The following is a 20,921-nucleotide window of genomic DNA, read 5'->3' as shown; positions in this document are numbered from 1 at the left end:
TATGCGTAGTCATTTGGAGACCCTTGTCGTGGGCTTTTCTAGATTCTCAGGTCTGTGGCTTCAAAAGCCTGTTGTACCCTGCCCCGCCTTTCATGCTGCAGGTGAGCTTCCTGGAGAAAAAGGTGACGGAGCTGGAGAACGACAGCCTGACGAGCGGGGGCCTGAAGAGCAAGTTGAAGCAGGAGAACCTTCAACTGGTGCACAGGTCCGGGGCGGGGCGGCTCTGGGCAGCGCAGATGTCCCCACTTGTCCCCAGCCTCTCCCGCTCTGAGCCACTTGGCCTAGATTCCAGACCTGATGGATAACTCCTCTGAGGGTACAACCCCAGGGCTTGTGACTCCCACTGAGTGACAACTGCTGTTCTCAGCATGTGGGCCATGTCCCCTGCTGGGGGTTCATATCAGATATCCTGCATAGGATACTTACAGTTTACAACAGTAGCAGAGTTACACTTATCAAGTAGCAACAAAATGATTTTATGGTTGGCGGGGGAGGTTAGGAAAGTTGAGAGCCACTGGCTTAGAGTGCCCAGGGCCTGACCTCCCTTCCTGGGAACATGCCCCTGTGACAGGGAGTGGAGGGCAGGAGGGCCTAGGGGCTGCTGTGTGTGGCCAGGTGGTGAGGGAACGGATGGATGCAGGGACACTGGGAAGGATGCCTCCCGTGCTGTCTGGCCTCCCTGATGCAAGAAACTTGATAGACTTCTCTGGGCTGGGTCTGTTCCCCGCATGGCCTTTTGTATGCCCCAGCTAAGCCTGATGGAGAGAGACTGTGAACTGTTGGACAGAACTAGAGGCTTCTGGTAGTCAGCATTGGGTTATCACTTCAGAGGGGTCTGGCCTTTTCCTGGTTCTGGATTTATTGATTGATTGATTGATTGATTGATTGATTGATTTGGTTTTTTTTTTGAGACAGGGTTTCTCTGTATAGCCCTGGCTGTCCTGGAACACACTCTGTAGACCAGACTGGCCTCGAACTCAGAAATCCACCTGCCTCTGCCTCCCAGAGTGCTGGGATTACAGGCATGCGCCACCACTACCCAGCTTGGCTCTGGGTTTCTTATGGCCATTTGCCAGATGAACCTAAGTAATTGGAGTGGCTCTGGGTAGGACATCCGTAGAAAAGAGAGGGTAAAGCTTGGAAGCCATTGGTGTAGCTGTGGTCAAGCCCGTAGCCTCCACCGGGTTCTGTGTGGCCTCGCTCCCCTAGAGCTTCGCTAGATCTGCTTCCCCCTGGAGTATGACTGACACACTTGTTGTTAGATGTCACAGTGTCCTTAATTCCCCCATTAGCTAAGTTCGTGGCGTAGGCCTGGAAGCCCGCCACCATCACAGTGAGTGTGTTAGGGGCTTCGGCAGGGTCCAGGCCTTCTTGAGTGGGCTGAGTGCACCCTGACCGAGTTTGTCTGTGCTCCCACCTCAGGGTGCATGAGCTGGAGGAGATGGTGAAGGATCAGGAGACCACAGCGGAGCAGGCCCTGGAGGAGGAGGTCCGAAGACACCGTGAGGTCTACTGCAAGCTGGAGCGGGAGAAGAGCACAGAGCTGGAGTTGCTCAACACCAGGTGGGCACCAGGCCTGAGCCCGCAGCGCCCCGCAACGCCCCTCCGCCCTGGGGTAGTGCTGCCCCGCAGTGCTTCCAGTAAAGCTGAGCCGATTGTTCTAGCATGTCTACTTCAGATACTGTAAAATTGCACAGGCCAGTTCTTCAGGGAGTAGGCAGAGTGAAAGTTCCTGGTAGCCAAGGTGCTTGGGCAGAAGAAGTGCAGAGGAGGATCAGAGGACTGGTTCTGATAGCTAGGCCGGGAGCGCCCCCTGCCGTCAGAACTTGTCGTGTCCTGAACTTGAGCGTGGGTAAGCTGAGCCTGTGGCCTCCTGTATATACCAGCATCTTCCTTGCTAGATCCCAAGTCGGGCTGTAGGAACAGCACTGGCCCTGGGCACGGTGTTTCTACCTGCTGTGTAACTCCCTCTCTGCCTGCCATGCGTACCATGCACCGTGTGCTTTGTGATGAGACTGTGGCCTTGTCGCTGGCTGGCCATGGTGGGGCCCCTGGAGGAACAGGCACTGTCCGGTGTTCCCTGGCCCCGCAGATTCAGAACCACGGCTCTAGAGGTTGTTGTTTGCATATGGCGCTGGGGCTGGTGTCCTAAGGGGCCACTCATGTTAAACTCCTGTTTTAAATGACTGCAGGCTCAAGAGAGGTAGCCGGGGCCAGGGAGGTAGAGGGGAGAGGACTGAGCAGGGCTGAAGCAGGAGCCCAGCGCCAGGGTCTGAGAGTAGATAGTCTACTGGCTACCCTTCCCACAGCTCCGGGGCGCTGTTCATGTGGAGGCGTGGGCGGCACCTCCGGTCACTGGCGCACCCGCTCCTCACTTCCTTAGCCGGCTTCACACCACTTAGCATGGAGGTCCAGCGTCCTCTCTGGCCCTTGACTGGCAGCCCCCCTAGGTACCCAAGGCCTCATTAAGGTAAAAACAAAACAAAACAAAACAAAAAAACCTCTCCAGAATGAGGCAGTAGCTGGGGCGGGGGCACTGCGAGAATCAGATGTGGCTTTGTAAGTCCCATAGCTACCTTCCCTGCCTATAAAGCCATGGACTGCCATCCCCACTGGGCCACTGCAGGGCGGCCATCTTGAAACACTCCCAGAGAGGACCATTGCCTCTGAATCAGAGATGTGGCGCTGAGCACTGCCAATTCCAGCTGAGGGCCAGGCATGGGAGCAGAGAGCAAATATGGGCCTAGACTTCAGACTGCAGGCACTAGCAGGAGAGGCGTGGCATTCCAGACATTGGACTGCTCTCCTCCTCCTAGAAGAAGCCCTCTTCCTCATTGTTCCATAAAGAATTTTGTGTATATGCATGTATGTTTACATGTGTGCATGGGTGAAGGCCAGCTTTCAGAATTTTTTAGATTTTAAAATACATACTTACATATATATATGTGTTGGAGATAGGACCCTGTCTAAACATGAAATTTCTTTCTGCCTGCCTTCCTTCCTTCCTTTCATTCTTTTTTCTTTTCTTTTTTAAAGATTTATTTATTTATTTCATGTATATGAGTACACTGCAGCTGTCTTCAGACACACCAGAAGTGGGCATCAGATCCCATTACAGATGGTTGTAAGCCACCATGTGGTTGCTGGGAATTGAACTCAGGACCTCTGGAAGAGCAGTCGGTGCTCTTAACCACTGAGCCATCTCTCTAGCCCCTCATTCTTTTTTTCAAGACAGGATTTCTCTATGTAACCCTGGATGTCCTAGAACTTACTCTGTAGACCAGCTGGGCTCAAACTCGAGATATGCCTGCCTCTGCCTCTGAGTTCTGGAGTTAAAGCTATTCACAATCAAGCCTGGCTCCCTTATTTTTAAAACAACTTATGGGGCCAGGGTGATAGCTCTGGGTAAAGTGCTTGCCACACAGATTTTGCATCTCCAGAACCTACATAAAACACAGCAGTATGTTCCTGTAACCCTAGTGTTCTGTGGCAGAGATCGGAGAGCCCCAGAGGTTGGAGGGTCAGCTGGTCCAGCAAACCAATAAAAGGTCCTATCTCAAACAAGGTCAAACATGTGCACAACATACTGTACACAAACACACAGTTAAAAAGTAAGTTATAGACTGACAGTAATCATATATATATATATATATATATATATATATATATTATATTTTTGTTTTCATATATACATACATACTTTTTTTTTTGTTTTTTGTCTTTTGGATTTGGCTTTTTTCGAGACAGGGTTTCTCTGTATAGCCCTGGCTGTCCTGGAACTCACTCTGTAGACCAGGCTGGCCTTGAACTCAGAAATCCGCCTGCCTCTGCCTCCCAGAGTGCTGGGATTACAGGCATGCGCCACCACCACCCGGCCATACGTATTTTTTGAGACTCTAGCCACCCTGGAACTCACTATGTAAGCCAGCTGTTCTCAGCTCAACAGAGCTCTTCCTGCCTCTCTGTACCCCGAGAGCCAGGATTAAAGGTGCTGATAACCCCACACAGGAAGCAGTTTCATGACAACATGGGTTCTGGTTGTAGCACCACATCATTGCTCAAAAAGCCTTGGATTTAGGAACCTTTTGGATTTTTGGATCAGGGACTCTGGGCCCGAGTTACCTGTGAGATGTTTACTTATCTTCCGTCTCCATTTCCTCCCAGGCGGTGGTTTCTTTGTCCTGGAAGCGGAGGCTGCCTGCCAGGCGCCTTTTCTCTAAGGCCATTTCTGCTCCAGACTCTCTGAGCTGTGCCCTTTGTCTTTCCAGGGTGCAGCAGTTGGAAGAAGAGAACACAGATCTGAGAACGACAGTGGCTCGACTCAAGTCACAGACAGAGAAGCTGGACGAGGTGAGCGGCAGGGCCCAGCAGGACGCTGGGTTCGTGGGTGATGGCCGTCAGGGCCGGATCGCAGCCTCTGAAGCACTGACGGATTTTCCTGCAGAGAAGAGGGACCAGGGTGCGCGCGCGCGCGGTAGCACACACCTGTGATCCCAGCACTCAGGCTGCGGAGAAAAGAGGGTTATCCTCTGCTACCATGAGCTTTGAAGCCATCCTAGGGTAATGAGAGTTTTGTCTTAAAAAGAAACAAAAATAAGTTTATTAATTAAATAGGAGGGGAAGTGAATGACTTTTGCTTCTGAATTTTCAAAATTTCAAGTTTCCTACAGTGACAATTTAGCTGGTCTTATATACTGTAAATGCCTTATACTGTGGAATTCTCTTGAAGAGGGTGGGCTTAGCTCCTGACAGCTTCTTCTCAGGTTCTGTCTGACACTACTGAAGGACATCAGGGGCCTGGGACGTTTCCTGCTATGTTTCTAGAATGTTCCATTTGCCACACTAAGATCCTCCAGAGCTCGAGGGTCCTCTCAGGATGCTTGCCCTGACCGGATCTGCCTTGTCCTAGGAGCGGCAGCGCATGTCTGACCGGCTGGAGGACACCAGCCTGCGACTGAAGGACGAGATGGACCTTTACAAGCGCATGATGGACAAGCTGCGGCAGAACCGCCTCGAGTTCCAGAAGGAGCGGGAGGCGACGCAGGAGGTGGGTCACAGGCCGGGGACCCCTAGGGTTCTCTCAGTGCCACTGCTGCTGCCAACGGGCTGCTCTCCCTGACAGCTCATCGAGGACTTGCGGAGAGAGCTGGAGCACCTGCAGATGTACAAGCTGGACTGCGAGCGGCCAGGTAGGGGCCGCAGCTCATCTGCCCTTGGCGAGTTCAACGCCAGAGCCCGTGAGGTGGAACTGGAGCATGAGGTCAAGCGTCTGAAGCAGGTAGGCCCTAGAGCCATGCCCAGTGGCTCTGAAGAGGCTCTTAGGTCAGCCATGTCGGCTTCTGTTTAGAAGTCATAGGGAGGGAGCTGCGAGCCCCAGTCTACCTCCTGCCGCCTCTCCCATCTTTTCTCAGTTACCTGATTGCCAAGGCCTGTCGTCCCGTCCCACACCTAGGCAAGCAGCTGACCTCTGGTTACGGCCAGTGGTTCTTGCACTCTAGGCCCCTGTCCCATTCGGGTGTTGGAATAAAGAGACCCACCCTCAAGCTGCAGATACATGCTTGGCTGGGTTGGGACCCCAGTCAGATAGCGCCTAAGTCCTTGAGAGTCTGCTTCTCATAGTGTCCCATCATCCCTGATGTTGCAGCCGGTGTTAGCGTGGGATCAGGAGGGGAATCAGGAGGGGGCGGTGGCTCAAGGAGGGAGTGGAGTCCAAACTCAACTGGGCCTGTGAACCAGAGACTGGGCATGGACTGCCCCTGAGCTCATCCGCCCAGGCAGAAGTCCTGGGGCCATCTCCCCAGCTAGCCCGTCACCTACCCAGGAGGGGTTCCCAGGTTCCCAGGGTGAGTTAGAGGCAAGAGTTGGAGGGGGCACCTGCGGAACTGTAGTGTCACCTGCCTTCTGGGGCAAGGGCGTCTTGAAACAGCTCCTATTAAACAGGTTCCAGACCCTGGCTGCAGGAGGTGCAAGGAGAACCAGCCCTCCTTCCTGCACAGAGACTCCAGACTAGCAGCACCTTCCTCGGCCAGGTCCAGGGCTGCATGCCAAGCTCTGGTGGACGGAGCCCCCCACAGGACCCTAGAGAGGAAAGGCCCCTGTCAGCTTGGTTCTCCCAAGCAGGTTCTCCCCTTCCCCCTGAGGACACAGACACGGGGACGTGGGTTCCAGCGGGCTCCGGATGCTTCCCCGAGTTCACCATGCCTTGGTTCTGTTGGCACAGGAGAATCACAAGCTGCGGGATCAGAATGATGATTTAAATGGGCAGATCCTGAGCCTCAGCCTCTACGAGGCGAAGAACCTCTTTGCCACCCAGACCAAAGCCCAGTCTCTGGCTGCAGAAATCGACACAGCATCTCGAGATGAGGTAGCCTTGTCCTCTTATTCCCCTAGACCTTTGTCTCCATGGTGATTTGTCTCCTTCTGTGGACCTGCCCCAGCTTCCACCTGCTGGGACAGTGCACCCCAAACTACCTGGGATCCGAAAGGCAGGCTGAGACCTGGTCCTGATAGTCCTCCACTTGCCCCTGTCTCGGTGACATTGGAGTTGAGCAGGAGGTAGCCATGGGAGGGGCTTAGCTCTCTAACTCAGGAGCTCTGGGCCCAAGTCAGAGTGGAGTGCCAGTGAGAGGTCCTTCTGGGACTTAACCCAGATGGAGAGCAGAATTCCAGAAGCGTCTGCTTTTGCTTGGTCTCTTAGCTCACAGATTCCACACTTCCCTGTAGAAATGACAGGCCACAGCAGTGGCAGCGGGAAGGGAGCCCAGCCCCTAGCACTGCGGCCCATCTTCTCTAATCGGTCACCAGAACACTCAGTTGTGTTTTAGTGGGAAACTGAGCCCCCATGTTCCTCACTCCTCCGGCCTCCAGGAGAGCAGGTAACTCCACATAAATGTCGCTGTGAGAGAGAGAGCGACTGAATAAGGCAAGGCTGGCATGAGAAGGGTACTGTTGTTCTGAGCAGAGGGAAAGCTGGCGGCCCCAGCCGGGCCCGTACACATTAGCCTGATTATAAGTGTGTCTGCCCAGCGTTCCCAATCTTTGTGAAAATTTCCCCATACTTTAGCCCCTTCTCAGTCAATTAAATTGCCATAGGCTCTGGTCCCTGCTTAAAATGCTCAGGCTGATCTGGGCGCCTCTGTCATTGGTCACTGGCCCAGTGTAAGCCCAGCCTGGGCCCAGCATCTGACCCCCCTTTTCTCATTCCCTTCAGCTAATGGAGGCCCTAAAGGAGCAGGAGGAGATCAACTTCCGGCTGAGACAGTACATGGACAAGATTATCCTGGCCATACTGGACCACAACCCATCCATCCTGGAGATCAAACACTGAGTCAGGGCTGGCTGCAGAGCGGCCGTCGGACCTGGGGCCAGGGGGCAGGCCCGCCTGAGGGTGAAGATGCAGGCTTCCCCCACGCTCACTCAGTACCCGGACCTCCGACCACCCTGTGTGTGTCCTGATGTATGTGCAGGGGGCTGTGCACACACAGGAAAGGAGTGAGCTTAGGGCCACGGTCGTGGGTGATAACCCATGGTGGGCTGTGTGTGCACTTTGTAGCCCCTTTGTGAGGGGCAGAGGGGACTGGATGTGGGAGGGACACTCTCAGGAGTTAACAGCAAGGCCTGGAAGCTTGCATTTAGGATATTGATGGAATGATTCTACCTCTGTGGATAAGGGTTAGAAGACACTCTCAGGAGATGGGTTCTTGCTCCTCCCCGACTCAAGTGGGGACAAAGCTGTTACATTCTCCAGAATTCGGTGTCCTTGACAGCCTTTCAGGCAATCTTTCAAGCCGGGTTTTGTTTTATTTTGTTTTGTTTTTGTTTTTTTAAGCTCAGAGGAAGGGGTATTGGAGAGATCCCTGCGGGCTAGCCCTCTGGGGTGCACGTATTGGAGAGACCCCTGCGGGCTAGCCCTCTGGGGTGCAGGTATTGGAGAGACCCCTGCGGGCTAGCCCTCTGGGGTGCAGGTATTGGAGAGACCCCTGCGGGCTAGCCCTCTGGGGTGCAGGTATTGGAGAGACTCCTGTGGGCTAGCCCTCTGGGGTGCAGGTATTGGAGAGACCCCTGTGGGCTAGCCCTCTGGGGTGCAGGTCCAGTGGACTCAGACTTACAGAGAGTGTGCACTGCCCATGCCTTTGGGCTGAGTCCATCATAGTCTTGCTCGCCTACCTCCCCTTTCTGGTTTGGCTTCCTTTTGAGGATATAAGCAGGGTTCAGCTGGGGGTGGAAGGAAAGCCAAGAAGGGTAGGGTGCCCTGAGCAGGTGTGAGTTAGCACTGGGGGCCAAAAGGAGTGATTGCCTGGGAGAGAGAGGTGTGTTTTCATGGCTGCGTTGTCACACGTGACCTGTCTGGGTTCCGTGCTCCTTGGTGAGGACAGGCCTAGGGAAGGTTTCCAAGACGGGCAGACACCCTTTGCCACGGCTTTCAGACTCACCTGCATCTGGTTAGAGAGCAGACACTGCTGGCAGGAGGTCCAGCGGAGAACACTGGAGGAACCTTAGTCTTCCATTCTGTGAATACCTGATGGGAATTCACCCCTGGGGAGGGGCGGTTAACATGTGATCTGGGAGCAGGTCTGTCCTGGGAGCGTTGGGTTTGTCGCAGTTTATAGGGCCTGTGATCGGTGTCCTCACCCCAGCTCCTGGAGAGGCGCGTGGTCTCAAGGCTTCCCCTTCAGGTTGTCTTCCTGAGCACATCTTGTGTAAAAAGGAAGACTTGGGCGTGTCGGAGAGGCTAGTGGGCAGAAAGGAGGCACAGCTGAAGGTGAAGAGGGCACTTGGCGAGTGTGTGCCGCTTGGCAGAGCCGGGGCTGTGGCCAGTTTCAGCCAAGTCACTGTGCTTTCTGTGGCTTTTGAGATTCCTTTTAATCATGTACATAGAGTTCATCTCTTGCCGCACAGATGGTGGGTGCACCTGGTCTGCCTGGATAAACCACACCAGGAAGATGGAAAAGCTGGATCTGGGGATACAGGGTCTCCTTCCCTGGGGTCTGGGAAGATATGGAGAAAGGAGACTGGGTAAGGAGTCTCGTGAGGAAGAATGGGAAGATGACCATGGCTCGAGGTTGGTCCAGGTGCCGTGCTGGCAGAATGCAGAGGCCAGCTGATGTGGGGCCTGGTCAGAGGGCCTACGCTCAGGAGTATTTCAGACTTGAAATTGTGTGGGCCGCCTGCTTCATTTGTGGGTTTCCCACAGAGGCCAGAGTCACAATGTCACAGAAGAGGAAGGACGGCTTTAGGCCCAAGTTGTAGGGCTAGAAGAGTGGGCTCCCTGATGAAACTTTCACCCGGGTTTGGAGGCCCTGTGGACCTGGACGCTTGCTATAGGCCTCCGGAAGAATGATTTCTGAATGTGGTCTCACACACACACATACACACACACACACACACACACACACACACACCTCAGGTGAAATCCAGCCTTCCTACTTTCCTCAGCCAGAATACACTTAGAAAACTTCGTCAGCTTCTCCATAGATCATGTTTGCTGAAGTTTCTCTTCTCTCTCTCTCTCTCTCTCTCTCTCTCTCTCTCTCTCTCTCTTTTTTGAGACACTGTTTTACATTGTAGCCCTGCTGGCTACCCTGAAACTCAAGGCCATTTCCCTCAGTGCTGGGATTACAGGCAAGAATCACCACACCCATTTTACTTTTAAAATATCTTTTTAAAATGTTCTGGGTTAGAAGACCCAGGGGCCCCAGTGCCACACCACCCACAGGAGGTTCCAGAACTTTCCTTGCTTGGGAAGAATCTGGTCTCTATCTCTGCTGCCCCCCTGGCTTGCTTTCCAGTTGTGAGCTCCTGCTTGACTTTCATGCATCTAGATGTTCGACTTGGTGTCCAGTTAGATTTGGGTTTCAGATAAACAGGAGGTTTTAGAATCACGATGTACCATGCCTTCCTTGGTGGTTAGGAAGCTTTTTAACATCCCAATCCTCATAAGTTCTAACCATTGGCTCAGGTGTGGCCCAGGCCTCGGAAGGTTTTGAGAATGTCTCAGGTGATGCTCATTTAGTTAGGTCTCCATGAAGTCGGTGTTGCTCTTTCCAAGTTAGACAACTTCCTCAGGGAAGGGTCAGCAGGAACTTGCTAAGATCAAGGTAGGTTGGGGGCCGTGTGGGGGATGCACCTTTCTTGTGACACTTAGCTGTCCTTATATTCCATTGGGAGCCAAACATAATGAGCTACTGTCTTCCTGGGTTGTTTACTTTTAGTTTTGAATTAGCCCAATTTTCTTTTAGACCAGTAGTTTTCTTTGAGATTCTACGAAGGAAGTTCCTTTCGAAAATTTTATGTCTGATATACTAAAACCACGGAGCTCAAGGACCAAGCAGAACCCCGGGCCTTGAGCCTGAGTCGGCCAGGTTGGCTGTGTGCTGGTGTCGCACATCTGATGCTGGGTGGCCTGGGAGTGTGGCACGGAGGTGGAGTGCCTGGCGAGGGGTTCAGTCCCCAGCAGCATGGAAAGACATTGATGACAGGACCAACTCTGACTTCCATGGCCGAGCACCCATATCTCCAACGACCTTCCCAAGTGTTGTTCATGCACAACTCAAGGCGGAGGCTCCTAAAGCGTGTGAAATGTCTGCTGAGTTCCAGCAGGGCTGGAGAAGCATGCCGATGGCCCAGAGGATGGGTACTTATGCCACTGAGAGAGCGTCCAGCCACTCCCACTGCTCTGCAAGTCTTATCCTAGAGGGACAGGATACAAGTGCTGGCATATGACTGGGCGTAGGCCCATCGGGAAGTGGAGGCAGGTGGGCAGGGAAGGGCTGGACCGTGAAAGCAGCCTCAGATGCCCGGGCCACTTGCCTCTGTATGTTTTGTCCATTTTCTGAGGGTGTCCCAGTTGGTCCCCTGTCAGTGCCAAAGCAGCACCCAACCCACACTCCGGAGAACTCGAGGTAATAGTCCGATATCTAGTTAGTCCTGAGCTGTGGTCCTTATTGGTTCTGATGGTCCAAGGGCTGTTGGTACGTATCGGGCTGTGTAGGGGATCCGGAGACTCTACAGCAAGGCCCAAGGGATCAGGAGGACTTCACTCATCTGAGGGCCATTGGCAAATCTACACCTGTCTAGACATGACTGATGGGACCTGGGAAAGATTTAGGGTAGTCACCAGGATGTCCAGTGATTCTGTAGAGGTCCAGGTGAAGCTCTTTAGGGCCTCAGTGCTGCCTGTTATCCCCAGTCTACCCACCCCTCACTGGGGCCCAAGGGCTTCCCTCTGTGGTGGCTCCTCAGGCTGGTATCACTAGCATGCACTTGCCGAGGGGCCTCAGGTTAGAGCAGCCAGATCTTCACAGGACCATGATGTCCTGACTTTCACCCTGACAGATTGTACTTGCAATGGATGTGCCCCGGGGAAAAGAGGAGGTAGCACCTTTGGGGAGGGAGGGAGAGCTCTGCAACTCTGCCATCTTTTAGCTGCTCGGCTAAGAAAATAGACTCTTCTGGAAAAGGCTTTGTTTCTGAAAGCATAGCAAGGTGGCAGGCCTTGATACCCTATTGAACTGATAGCTTCCGTGTCCCTTCCTTGTGGGCGCCTCTTTTTCCTATCATGACTGTATTGTAGGGATGTGTATTTCTGGGGTACCTTCTAGAGGGCAGCATCCCCGGCCACCTGTCCTACAAGCCTGTGTTCTGATGGCCTTGTCTCTTGGGACTGCTTTACCGTGTCCTGCACTGTTTCCTGTCTGCATGGTTTGGGGTCCTTGTGCCTTTTTTCCTTGTTACCACCACACAGGATTCACTGTTACCCACTGCCCCCTTTTGTACATCCCCTTACCCCACCTCCCCCAGTCCTGTGTGTTCACGTGTGCAGCCACATGCCTTTCCTGAGGCCAGCTGGCAAACACTTTACCCCACCAGGCCTTGATTTCCCATAGCCCCCCAGCTCTGTTGACTTGGTAACTTTTGTACAGGAGTTTGTTACAGTCTTAAGCATAGGGACCACTTAATCGCCTGTGTACCTGCAGCTAGTGTAGAAGCCCTGCATCCCAGACAAGGGTAGCTTTGTGCAGACCAGCCTCTCCCACAGACCTCTTCCTCATGGATTCAGATATTTATTATAAAAAGACCGCTTTCCTTTAACGTGAGGCACTGGCCCCAGCAGGGAGGTTGCAGGTCTGCAAAGCTCTGTGCATGGCGCTTCTGGAGGAAGCCCCGGCCATGTGGTTTCCAGTGCTTGGCAATACATCTGGGTTCAGGGCCATGGCCTCTCGTGTTTCCCCTGATGTGTGCTGAAGGAAGTCATTTGCTGCTGTCCCTGCCTGCTCTCACTACCTGTCCAGCCCTTCCTTGTCTGCTGGTGCTCAGACCAGAGTGCCATTAATCACCAGACTAATGTCTGCACCGGACAGAGTGTGCTGAGGACTCGCGGCCTGTTGTCAGCTCCCAGCTTCTACTTCTCATGTTGTGGGGCAGGGCCTTCTGGGGCCCAGGTGGGAGAAGCTATAGGAGATAGGTTCTGACTTTCCAGGGACTACATCTGGGGCTTTGCCCCAGAAGCCAGTAATTGCAAATGGCCTTAGCTTTGGGGTTGGGAAGAGGCTTCCACTTTGGGCCCCAGGGAGAGGAGGATGGGGTGCAGCCCAGGCCCTGAACTGTTTGTTTCCACTCTGTTGTCTCCAGAAACAGGCTTTCAGTGGTGGGCACCTTCCAAGGAACTGTAATGTACAGACCACAATGTAAATAAAAAATTGGCTTTTTGTGCCTGACTTGTGTGAACTTCCGCAGGGAAATGGGAGAGGGGGTGGAGGCAGAGGGGGAGAAAGGCAGGCTTGTGTCCTGGCCTCAGGGTGACATTTTCTGTAGGAAAAACAGCGTCTTTATGGTGTGCAATAACTGAGGTGGCTACTGCTGCCCTCTAGAGGAAGGTTAAAGCAGGATCTGGGTCCAGTCAATCCTGGCCTGCTTTGTCTAGAGATATGTGTGATTCACAGAAGCTCCAGTGTTATCCCCAGTTCAGCCTCAGACTGAAAACTCTTGCAGCCATGTTCTTTCTTAGCAAGGGTCTTAGAGGGCTTAAGGGGTCCTGGGTCATCCTCCTTCTATATCATCCATTCTACCAGAGTCAGGTCCCCACTAGAACTGCTTTCATTTCCTAAGATGAATTCCTGTGTCCTTGATTATCATGGCTGCACATGATTGTGTAGTTGGGGGGGCCCCCAGATTTCTACCCTTTATCCTATATGTGTTCAAGGATGAAGAGCTTCAGAGGTCACGCAGACCAGGTATCTTGGCCCATGTGTCGTCTCCAGGTAGGCCCCGCGCCGTGGGTGCTCTGGGGCAGATGGGTAGCGATGCACTGCACAGGTTCACCTGTGTCCTGGGCCCACAGGGAAGCACTGTCAAGTGCAGAGGTTTTGTACCTAGTCTGTCTCCTCAGTGTAGTCTTTTCTTACCAACCCAGGGCCTCCAGATTTACAGCGATACAGGAAAACCCAATGACTTGGGTTTAACTTGAATAAATTCCAGCTCAGATAATCCAGTGAGCTGAGCTGAACTACATTACATCTGCATGGTCCCAAATAACGTCACATTCAGTTCACAGGTCCATTATCTTTAGAAGCTGCAACTCACACCCTCCCGCCCCCACTGAAGAAACTGTCACCTGTACTACAGTGCTGGAAGGCAGGGGAGTCAACACAGCTGAAAATGAACCCCTCCACCCTCACCCCTGCCACCCATGTTCACTGGGTCCTCTCGTGTGGCCAGTCTAGCAGCCTGACCCTGGCCCCTGGAGCTTGAGTTTGCTTCCTCTGGACCTCCACTCAGGTGGAGCTAGCTTCTCAACTACTAGACAGAAAAGAATCTCAGGATGAGGCCATATGAGGCTGAGCTGGGCTCATTAAATAGGCATGGCGGTCGGAGCTCTAAACATGCGTGAGACAGCCTCGACATTCAGGGAAAGTGCATGGGATGGGACTAGAGTGTCTTACCATATATGTGGTTACAATGCTCAGTGTACTGAACAAGTAGATTCAGTGTATAAATTAAGTGTAGGCTGGATGTAGCACAGGTCTTTAATTTCAGCTCCTGGGAGGCAAAGGCAGATCTATGTGAGTTCACAGGCAGCAGGATCTCTACATAGTGGGATTGTCTCTCAAACTAAAACAAATTTTATTTTTTGAGACAGGGTTTCTCTATCTCTGACTGGCCTGGAGCTCACTAGGTAGACCAGACTGGCCTCAAGCTCAGAGAGGTCTGTTGGCCTCTGGCTTAAGAGTGCTGGGATTTGTTTTTTGTTTTGGTTTTCGAGACAGGGTTCTCTGTGTAGTCCTGGCTGTCCTGAGACTCACCTGTAGACCAGGCTGGCCTCAAATTCAGAAATCCGACTGCCTCTGCCTCCCAAGTGCTGGGATTACAGGTGTGCGCCACCACGCCTGGCTGATAGTGCTGGGATTAAAGGAATGTGATCCAATTTCAAACAGCAAAAACTGTTTATAAATTGGTTAATGGATTTCTCCAAAATTCTCCTTTTGCAGGGCTGGAGAGATGGCTCAGTGGTTAAGAGCACTGACTGCTCTTCCAGAGGTCCTGAGTCCAATTCCCAGCAACCATATGGTGGCTCACAACCATCTATATTGGGATTTGATGCAATCTTCTGGTGTGTCTGAAGACAGAGACAGTTTACTCAAATAAATAAATCTTCAAAAAAAAAGTTAATCAGTTGCAGTAGAACCATAAAATAACACAATACCTCCCTCTGGTATTTTTAAAAAAATTCTCCTTTTGCAAGTGAAATGGTGCGGTGGTTTTTGGAGTGTGTTGCTTGGGTTTAAGGGGGAGAGGGGCCTGTGATAAAGTTCACAGACCACACAGGTAGGCTGCAATCTCACCTGTCAGTAGTGTTTTTATCTCGCAGACAATATACAGACTAGATCTGGTGATAAGGGACTTCTTTCCGTCATGTCCCCTTATATTTCTCCATTTTTCTGTTGTCTCAAGTCCAGCTTGCTTGATGGTCCTTTGCAGCCCATGGGGATCCAGTGGGACATCATACTGCTTTGGCCCAGTCCTTGTACCTAGCCCTGGAAGACTCCAGTGGGGTTTATAGCACCTGCTCCTGGTTCCAGGGCTGCCGGCAGATACCCAAGCCTACAGGTGCTCCGGAAGAATGACCAGTGTTCTTAACCACTGAGTTATCTCTCCAGTCCACGATCGACAAATCTCTTTTCAGTCCATGGTTTGCAATTTTATCAACAGCACAGGACTCACAAATTCTGGGCACACACAGGGGATGTACTGGCTTACATGGTGCCAGGTAGTGTTGAAGTGCTCTTGGAAGGTTGGCTTACCACCAGCTGAGAACACTGAACCACCCCAGGAGCCCAGCTCTCCAGCCACCCAGAGTTCAGGCTCTGCTAACATGGAGACTCATCACAGAGCAGGCCTTGACCTGTTCAAGTGAGAGGAGGGTTTACTGTCTTGGAGAGGCCCCGAGGAGAAGGCATGGCATATGTGGAACCCCGAACTCAGGGCACCTCCCCCTAACAGGGTTGTCCAAGAGGCTGAGGTGGGAGGGGTAGGCACCTAGGAGCGAGAGTGGAGAGGTGGCAAACTCCACCTGGGGCTCCCTCAGGAGGAGCGGGAGAAGTCTGGGCCCACTGCAACTTGGCCTGGCTGCCTGGGTGGGTTGACGGGGTCAGCAGCTGACCAAGTTTTCAGGATAAACTGGGCCATAGGCCTCGCAGCTCTGGCGTGTGCTGCCTGGCAGCTACCAGGAGACTGGCATTGGGCTGCAGGGACTTTCCTTACTCTTCCCACCCTTGTCAGCCCTGGGTCGTGGTTGGAGTCCCAGGTTTATAAGCTAACTTTAGTGTCTTAAGATTTTTTTTTTTTTTTGACTTGAGCACCATGGCATTGCAAATGTGACTTTTGTGTTTAATTTAAAAAAAGAAAGAAAGAAAGAAAGAAAAGAGCCAGGCATGGTGATGCACAACTTTAATGCCAATACCAAGAGGCAGAGGCAGGTTGATCTCTGTGAGTTCAAGGCCAGCCCAGTCTGCATAGTGAGTTTGAAGTCAACTGAAGTTACATAGACCTTGTTTCAACCCTACAATAAATAATAAAAATTGAAAAGTATTGGAGTTTTTCCTTGGTGTGTTTATATGTGTGCGTGTGTTATATAGCAGAGGCAGACATATGCCGTGTTGCAAATATGGAGGTCAGGACAAGCTTGGGTATTAGTCTTCATTTTCGCCTTGCTTGAGATGTTTCTTTGTTAACTCCTGCGTACACCAGGCCCACAAGCTTCCAGGATTCCTCTCTGCCTTCCTTCTTCCTGTAGCAGTGCTGGCATTACAAACACTACTGTCCGGCTTTACAGGGTTCTTGGGATTTGAACTCAGGTCCTCACATTAACAGGGCACTCACTCAGGATTTGAGGTTTTGATACTTACCCTAAAGAGCACAGTAATGCTAACTGCCCACTTAGCAGTTATATCGGCTATATATCCTCAGGCTATAGGATGACACAGTGCCTTGGAGACTGTGTTGACCCAAGGGGGAGCCGGATGGTCCGCAGAACTAGGAAGAGCAGCTGTGCGGAGCTTGAGACAGCTTTGCCAGTTTCCCCTCAGGAGATACACCTGTCTCTAAGGGAACCCACCTGAGCAGAGCTGGTCCCCACAGTGTCTTACTGATCCAAGCTGAGTTTACTGTCCAGGAGCCATGGTCCTAGGCAGTCCATGGGCCGCCCTCACTGTCACTGCAGGCTCACGTTCAGAGACGACACCCATAGCCTGCTACAGCTGTGGTTGACACTCAGAGGATTCTGTCTTCTCTCAGTCTCCCGGGGAGGCCTAAATGGTTAATCTCTCGATTCTGATACTCCCAAGAGCCCCTCTTTCCCCTCATAGCAAAAAAAGACAAGACTGGATACCGTAAAGTAGCCAGGCCAGAGGGAATAAGCAGTCCTACGCATGGTGTGGACACAATCTGACGAGACACGTGAAAGCACACTGCCGACACTCCAAAAGTTGCAAGTGGCACCCTGCAGCTGCCCCAGTATTCACAGACTTATTTCAAGCTTTGTGGTGTCTGGGAAATTTGATCAACAGGAAAAGTGTCAGGTTGCTACAGTACCAAAGGGAAAGGGATCTTGGCTGGCTTTTCCCACTCTGGCTCTAACCTTAGCAGTGAAAACTGAAGCAGCCTTTTGATGTACACTTTTATATATTTTGTGTGCACATGTGCAGGGCGTGCATGCCATGCATGTCTGTGGAGGCCCAGAACAGCTTGCGGGAGGTGGCTCTCTCCACTGCGGACTCAGGCCTGGCATCTGGTGCCTTTCCTCGCTGAACCATCTCTAGGCTGTTTCCATTTTTTGAGAGTCTCAAATAGCCCTTACTGGTCTTGAATTCCTCTTGCCTCAACCTCCGGAGTGCTAGGATTACAGGCATGTGCTGCTGTGCCCAGCACCCTGTTCTATTTTTGGTTCATGCAGGGACAGAATTCATGGCTACCTTGTGGAGGAAGAAACTGAAATCCAATAGTGGCAGTAGGGACGCTGGGCATGGCTCTTCTTGTATGTCTGTACCCAGTACCTCTGCAGTCTTTTCTACACCATGAGGAACCCAACCACAAACCTAGAATGGAAAGGCACTGTGTGCGACTGCCCGCAGCGTGGTAGCTCTATCACCGCCGTGGTCTGCAGAGTGCACGCCTCAGTTTTCCCAGCCTGAGTTCAGCTACAGGCTGTGTCTGGCTCACCTCTCTACTATGTCCCTTGAAGGCTAGACTGGATCCTTCCCTTGCTTCATATACAAAAAGTCACTCAGCAGATTAAAAGGAAGCTAATATCCATGTTTTAAACTGCAACAAAAAGAACAAATAATCCACTTCTCCAAAGACACACAAATGGCCAGCAAGCCCAGGAATAGATGTCATGTCAGTAATCAGCAGTAGAGGATGGCCACTATTCACAGCCAAGAAAATGATAAAGCGGCAAAGAGGTGCTTGCGTGCTGTGGTGGGAATTCCAAATGCTGGAGCCAAGAGAGAAACTGCAGGTCCCTTTGAAAACAAGCCCAGCTGGGTGGAGCGCCCGGCTCGGTGGAGCACACCGTCAGACCCAGCATGTGGAAGGCAAAGGCAGCAGACCTCAGTCAGTCAAGGCCACTCTGTTCTACAAATCATGAGTTGTGGGCTAGCCAGGGCTTCAAAGACAGACTCTGCCTCAAAGCAAACAAAAAATTTAAAATTACTACAAAACCCACAGTGGCGCTTCTGAGCGTGTACCTCAAGTCAACCTGCTCACTCCTCTCGCTGCCCTGTTATTGACAACCAGGCAGTGACAGGAAAGTAAAGAGAATGTGGCACAAGCCTGTGAGAGAACAACGTTCAGTCTACAAAGCCAGGACACCCTTCTGAAGTTACAACATGGAAGCTGAGGGGCTGAAGAAAGTTGGTCCCCACCAGACACACCACATCATTTCTCAGACATGAAGGATCTAAGGTTGTGAACCTCTTAGAAGCAGAAAGAATGATGGTTGTCAGAGACCTGTGGAGAAGAGATAAAGTGTCTAACGGGCAGGATGTCGGTTGTCTAAAATGAAGCGGTCACCCTTCCTGAAGGGCAGACTGGATCACAAGTCCTGGGGTTAAAGAGTCCAGGCCTGGGCAACTTGGCAAGACCCTGGCTCAGAAGAGAGAGTAGAGAGAGGGCTGGAGAGATGGCTCTGTGGTTAGGAGCAATGACTGCCCTTCCAGAGGTCCTGAGGTCAAATGCCAGCACCCACATGGTGGCTCACAACCATCTGTAATGGGATCTAATGCCCTCTTCTGGGGTGTCTGAAGACAGCTACAGTGTACTCATATACATAAAAAAAAAATAAGATCTTTGAAAAAGATTTATTTTTTAAAAAAGAATGAATGAATGAACTTGGAGAAAAACACTTATTCCTCATGGAGAGGACCTGAGTTTATTTCAGGGCACTCACCCAAAGTGGGGGGCACACAACCATCCATGACTAGTGTTAGGGGATCCCATGCCCTCCTCTGACCTCTGCCAGCACCAGGCATACACTTGGTGCACATACATGCCTGCAAGTAAAACCCTCACACACAAAGTAAGATTCTAAAAATGGGGAGGGTGCTGGAGGATAAAGGTTAGTGGCGGCGGACACTTGTCTACCATTCAGGAGACCCAGAGTTCAGTCCAGTCCCAGCAGCGAAGAAACAAAAAGATCTGTAGTGCTGTGTCATACAAGGTACTTACGTCCAGTTGACCATGTATGTAAACTTAATAGGACAAATCTGTGTTCTTAACATACATCCACAAAGATATCCTTAGGATTTACAGATCTCCCCGATTTTACATTTAAAAAAGAAAAAGGGTTCTAGGGGACTGGAGAAAGATATCTTAGAGGATAAGAGTGCTCACTGTCGTCTCTTCTGGAGGTCCTGAGTTTAATTCCCAGCAACTACGTGGTGGCTCACAAGCATCCTTAATGGGATCTGATGCCCCCTCTGGTCTGCAGACATGCAGACAGAACGCTGTTTATATATAATAAACCTTTAAAAAAAAGTTCAACCCATAAAGATGAACTTACTAGTTATACAGCGCGGGCAATATAGCATGAGCCCTCTGGAGGGTGTTTCCTTCCCTAGGCTGTGGTAGCCTACTTACAAGAGTGTACATAAGACTGGTAAGTGGGACCTTACTGCCCAGTTGGCATCACAGTCCTGCAACAAGAGGAGGGCCACCCTCCCCTCCCTCCTGGAACAGATGCCGTGGCCATAGGATTCAGAGACCTAATTTTCTTACTAAAACTTTAAAGACTTTTTTTTTTATTAAAATTTTAAATTATAGATCTAGGAACTAGGAATGTGGCTCTGTTAGGTTTAGCACGGACAAAATCCTGGGTTCGATCCCCAGCATCCGGTAAATAGGGCCTAGTGGCCCCCGCCTGAAATCCCAACCCTTGGGAGATGGAGGAGGAAGGATCACAGTAAACTCCGTGACAGAGAGTCTGAAGTCAGCCTGGGAGTCTCTGTCTCCAGTCATATATGACGACGTCAACAAAATGGAGGACCAAGGAGACTGTGGTAGAAGCACCCCAACCACTCATCCATCCCTTGCCTAGAACTGAGCAAAACCGTTTGTCCCTCGATCCCGGTCTCCCTCTGATGCCCTCCCTCCGTCTCGGTAGTGTCCCCCTCCGGCATCGCCCTCTTGGCATCTGTTATTCGCCCGGGCCTCCGCGCAGTGCCGGGTCCCCGCCGACCACAGGCTGGTCCCCCGCTCCGGTGGGCGCGCAGTTGTTCACGATCATGCCGGGCCTCACGCACATCTCTGCGGCCTCTCCCGGCTGTGTGAGGCCCGAGCCGAGCGGGGAGGCGATGGCTCCGCGGCCGCCGAGGCTTTCCCGCGTCCGCAGGGTGCCCGAACGCCCGCTAGCAGCGCTACCCGCTAACCCGAGCGGAAGGAGGCCGTGACGCGTCAGTCAGAGCCTCTCGGTGGGCGGGCTTTGAGCAGAGGCGGGGCCTGAGCAAGGGGCGGGGGGCCTGAGCGAGGGGCGGGGCCTGCCCGCCTCCCCACCCGCACCACCTCCCCTCCACTGAGAGCTTCCACCAGCCGCTTGGCTGTCAGGCGCGGTGGCCAAGTGGTAAGGCGTCGGTCTCGTAAACCGAAGATCGCGGGTTCGAACCCCGTCCGTGCCTACGTTTAGGAGCGAAGCATTGTTATCCTTCCCGAGTTTTCAGCTCCAACGCGCTTCTTTTTTTTTTTTTTTTTTTTTTTTTTTTTTTTTATTAAAGTTCGTCGTAAGTCTTTCTGCCCCTCCTCTACCTGTTCGTTCCCAGAACACAAGAACTCTTTCCCGGGGCCCGCACAGCTGCTGAACTCCCTGCATCTGACCCTACAACTCTGGTCTGGATCGCGCAGCGAAGGCGTGCCTTCTCTGTGAGCTTTCCTTC

General features: G+C 52.1%; 1 protein-coding gene and 1 non-coding gene across 5 annotated transcripts in view; both read left to right on the top strand.

The window, feature by feature from the left end:
• The window catches only part of Rab11fip4 (RAB11 family interacting protein 4), a 38,187-nt gene extending 25,471 nt beyond the window's left edge, over window positions 1-12,716 (top strand). For 2 of the 4 annotated variants that reach the window (XM_052194754.1, XM_052194750.1), the window contains exons 7-14: window positions 102-205; window positions 1,423-1,563; window positions 4,269-4,350; window positions 4,910-5,047; window positions 5,123-5,278; window positions 6,221-6,364; window positions 7,211-7,841; window positions 7,924-12,716. In XM_052194754.1, the coding sequence (XP_052050714.1) occupies window positions 102-205; window positions 1,423-1,563; window positions 4,269-4,350; window positions 4,910-5,047; window positions 5,123-5,278; window positions 6,221-6,364; window positions 7,211-7,327 (882 nt within the window). In that variant the 3' untranslated portion in view covers window positions 7,328-7,841; window positions 7,924-12,716. The remainder of the gene's footprint in view (window positions 1-101; window positions 206-1,422; window positions 1,564-4,268; window positions 4,351-4,909; window positions 5,048-5,122; window positions 5,279-6,220; window positions 6,365-7,210; window positions 7,842-7,923) is intronic. The other 2 variants (XM_052194752.1, XM_052194753.1) reach the window with 2 other exon arrangements.
• Window positions 12,717-20,594: 7,878 nt separating this feature from the next.
• On the top strand, window positions 20,595-20,666 carry Trnat-cgu (transfer RNA threonine (anticodon CGU)). The gene has a single exon. It is a non-coding gene; the product is annotated as a tRNA-Thr (tRNA).
• Window positions 20,667-20,921: the final 255 nt, after the last annotated feature.

The sequence above is a fragment of the Apodemus sylvaticus genome, chromosome 10 (assembly GCF_947179515.1).
Source record: "Apodemus sylvaticus chromosome 10, mApoSyl1.1, whole genome shotgun sequence".
Taxonomy (NCBI): domain Eukaryota; kingdom Metazoa; phylum Chordata; class Mammalia; order Rodentia; family Muridae; genus Apodemus; species Apodemus sylvaticus.
The sequence above is the reverse complement of the archived record's forward strand: the minus strand, read 5'-3'. Positions and strand labels throughout refer to the sequence as shown.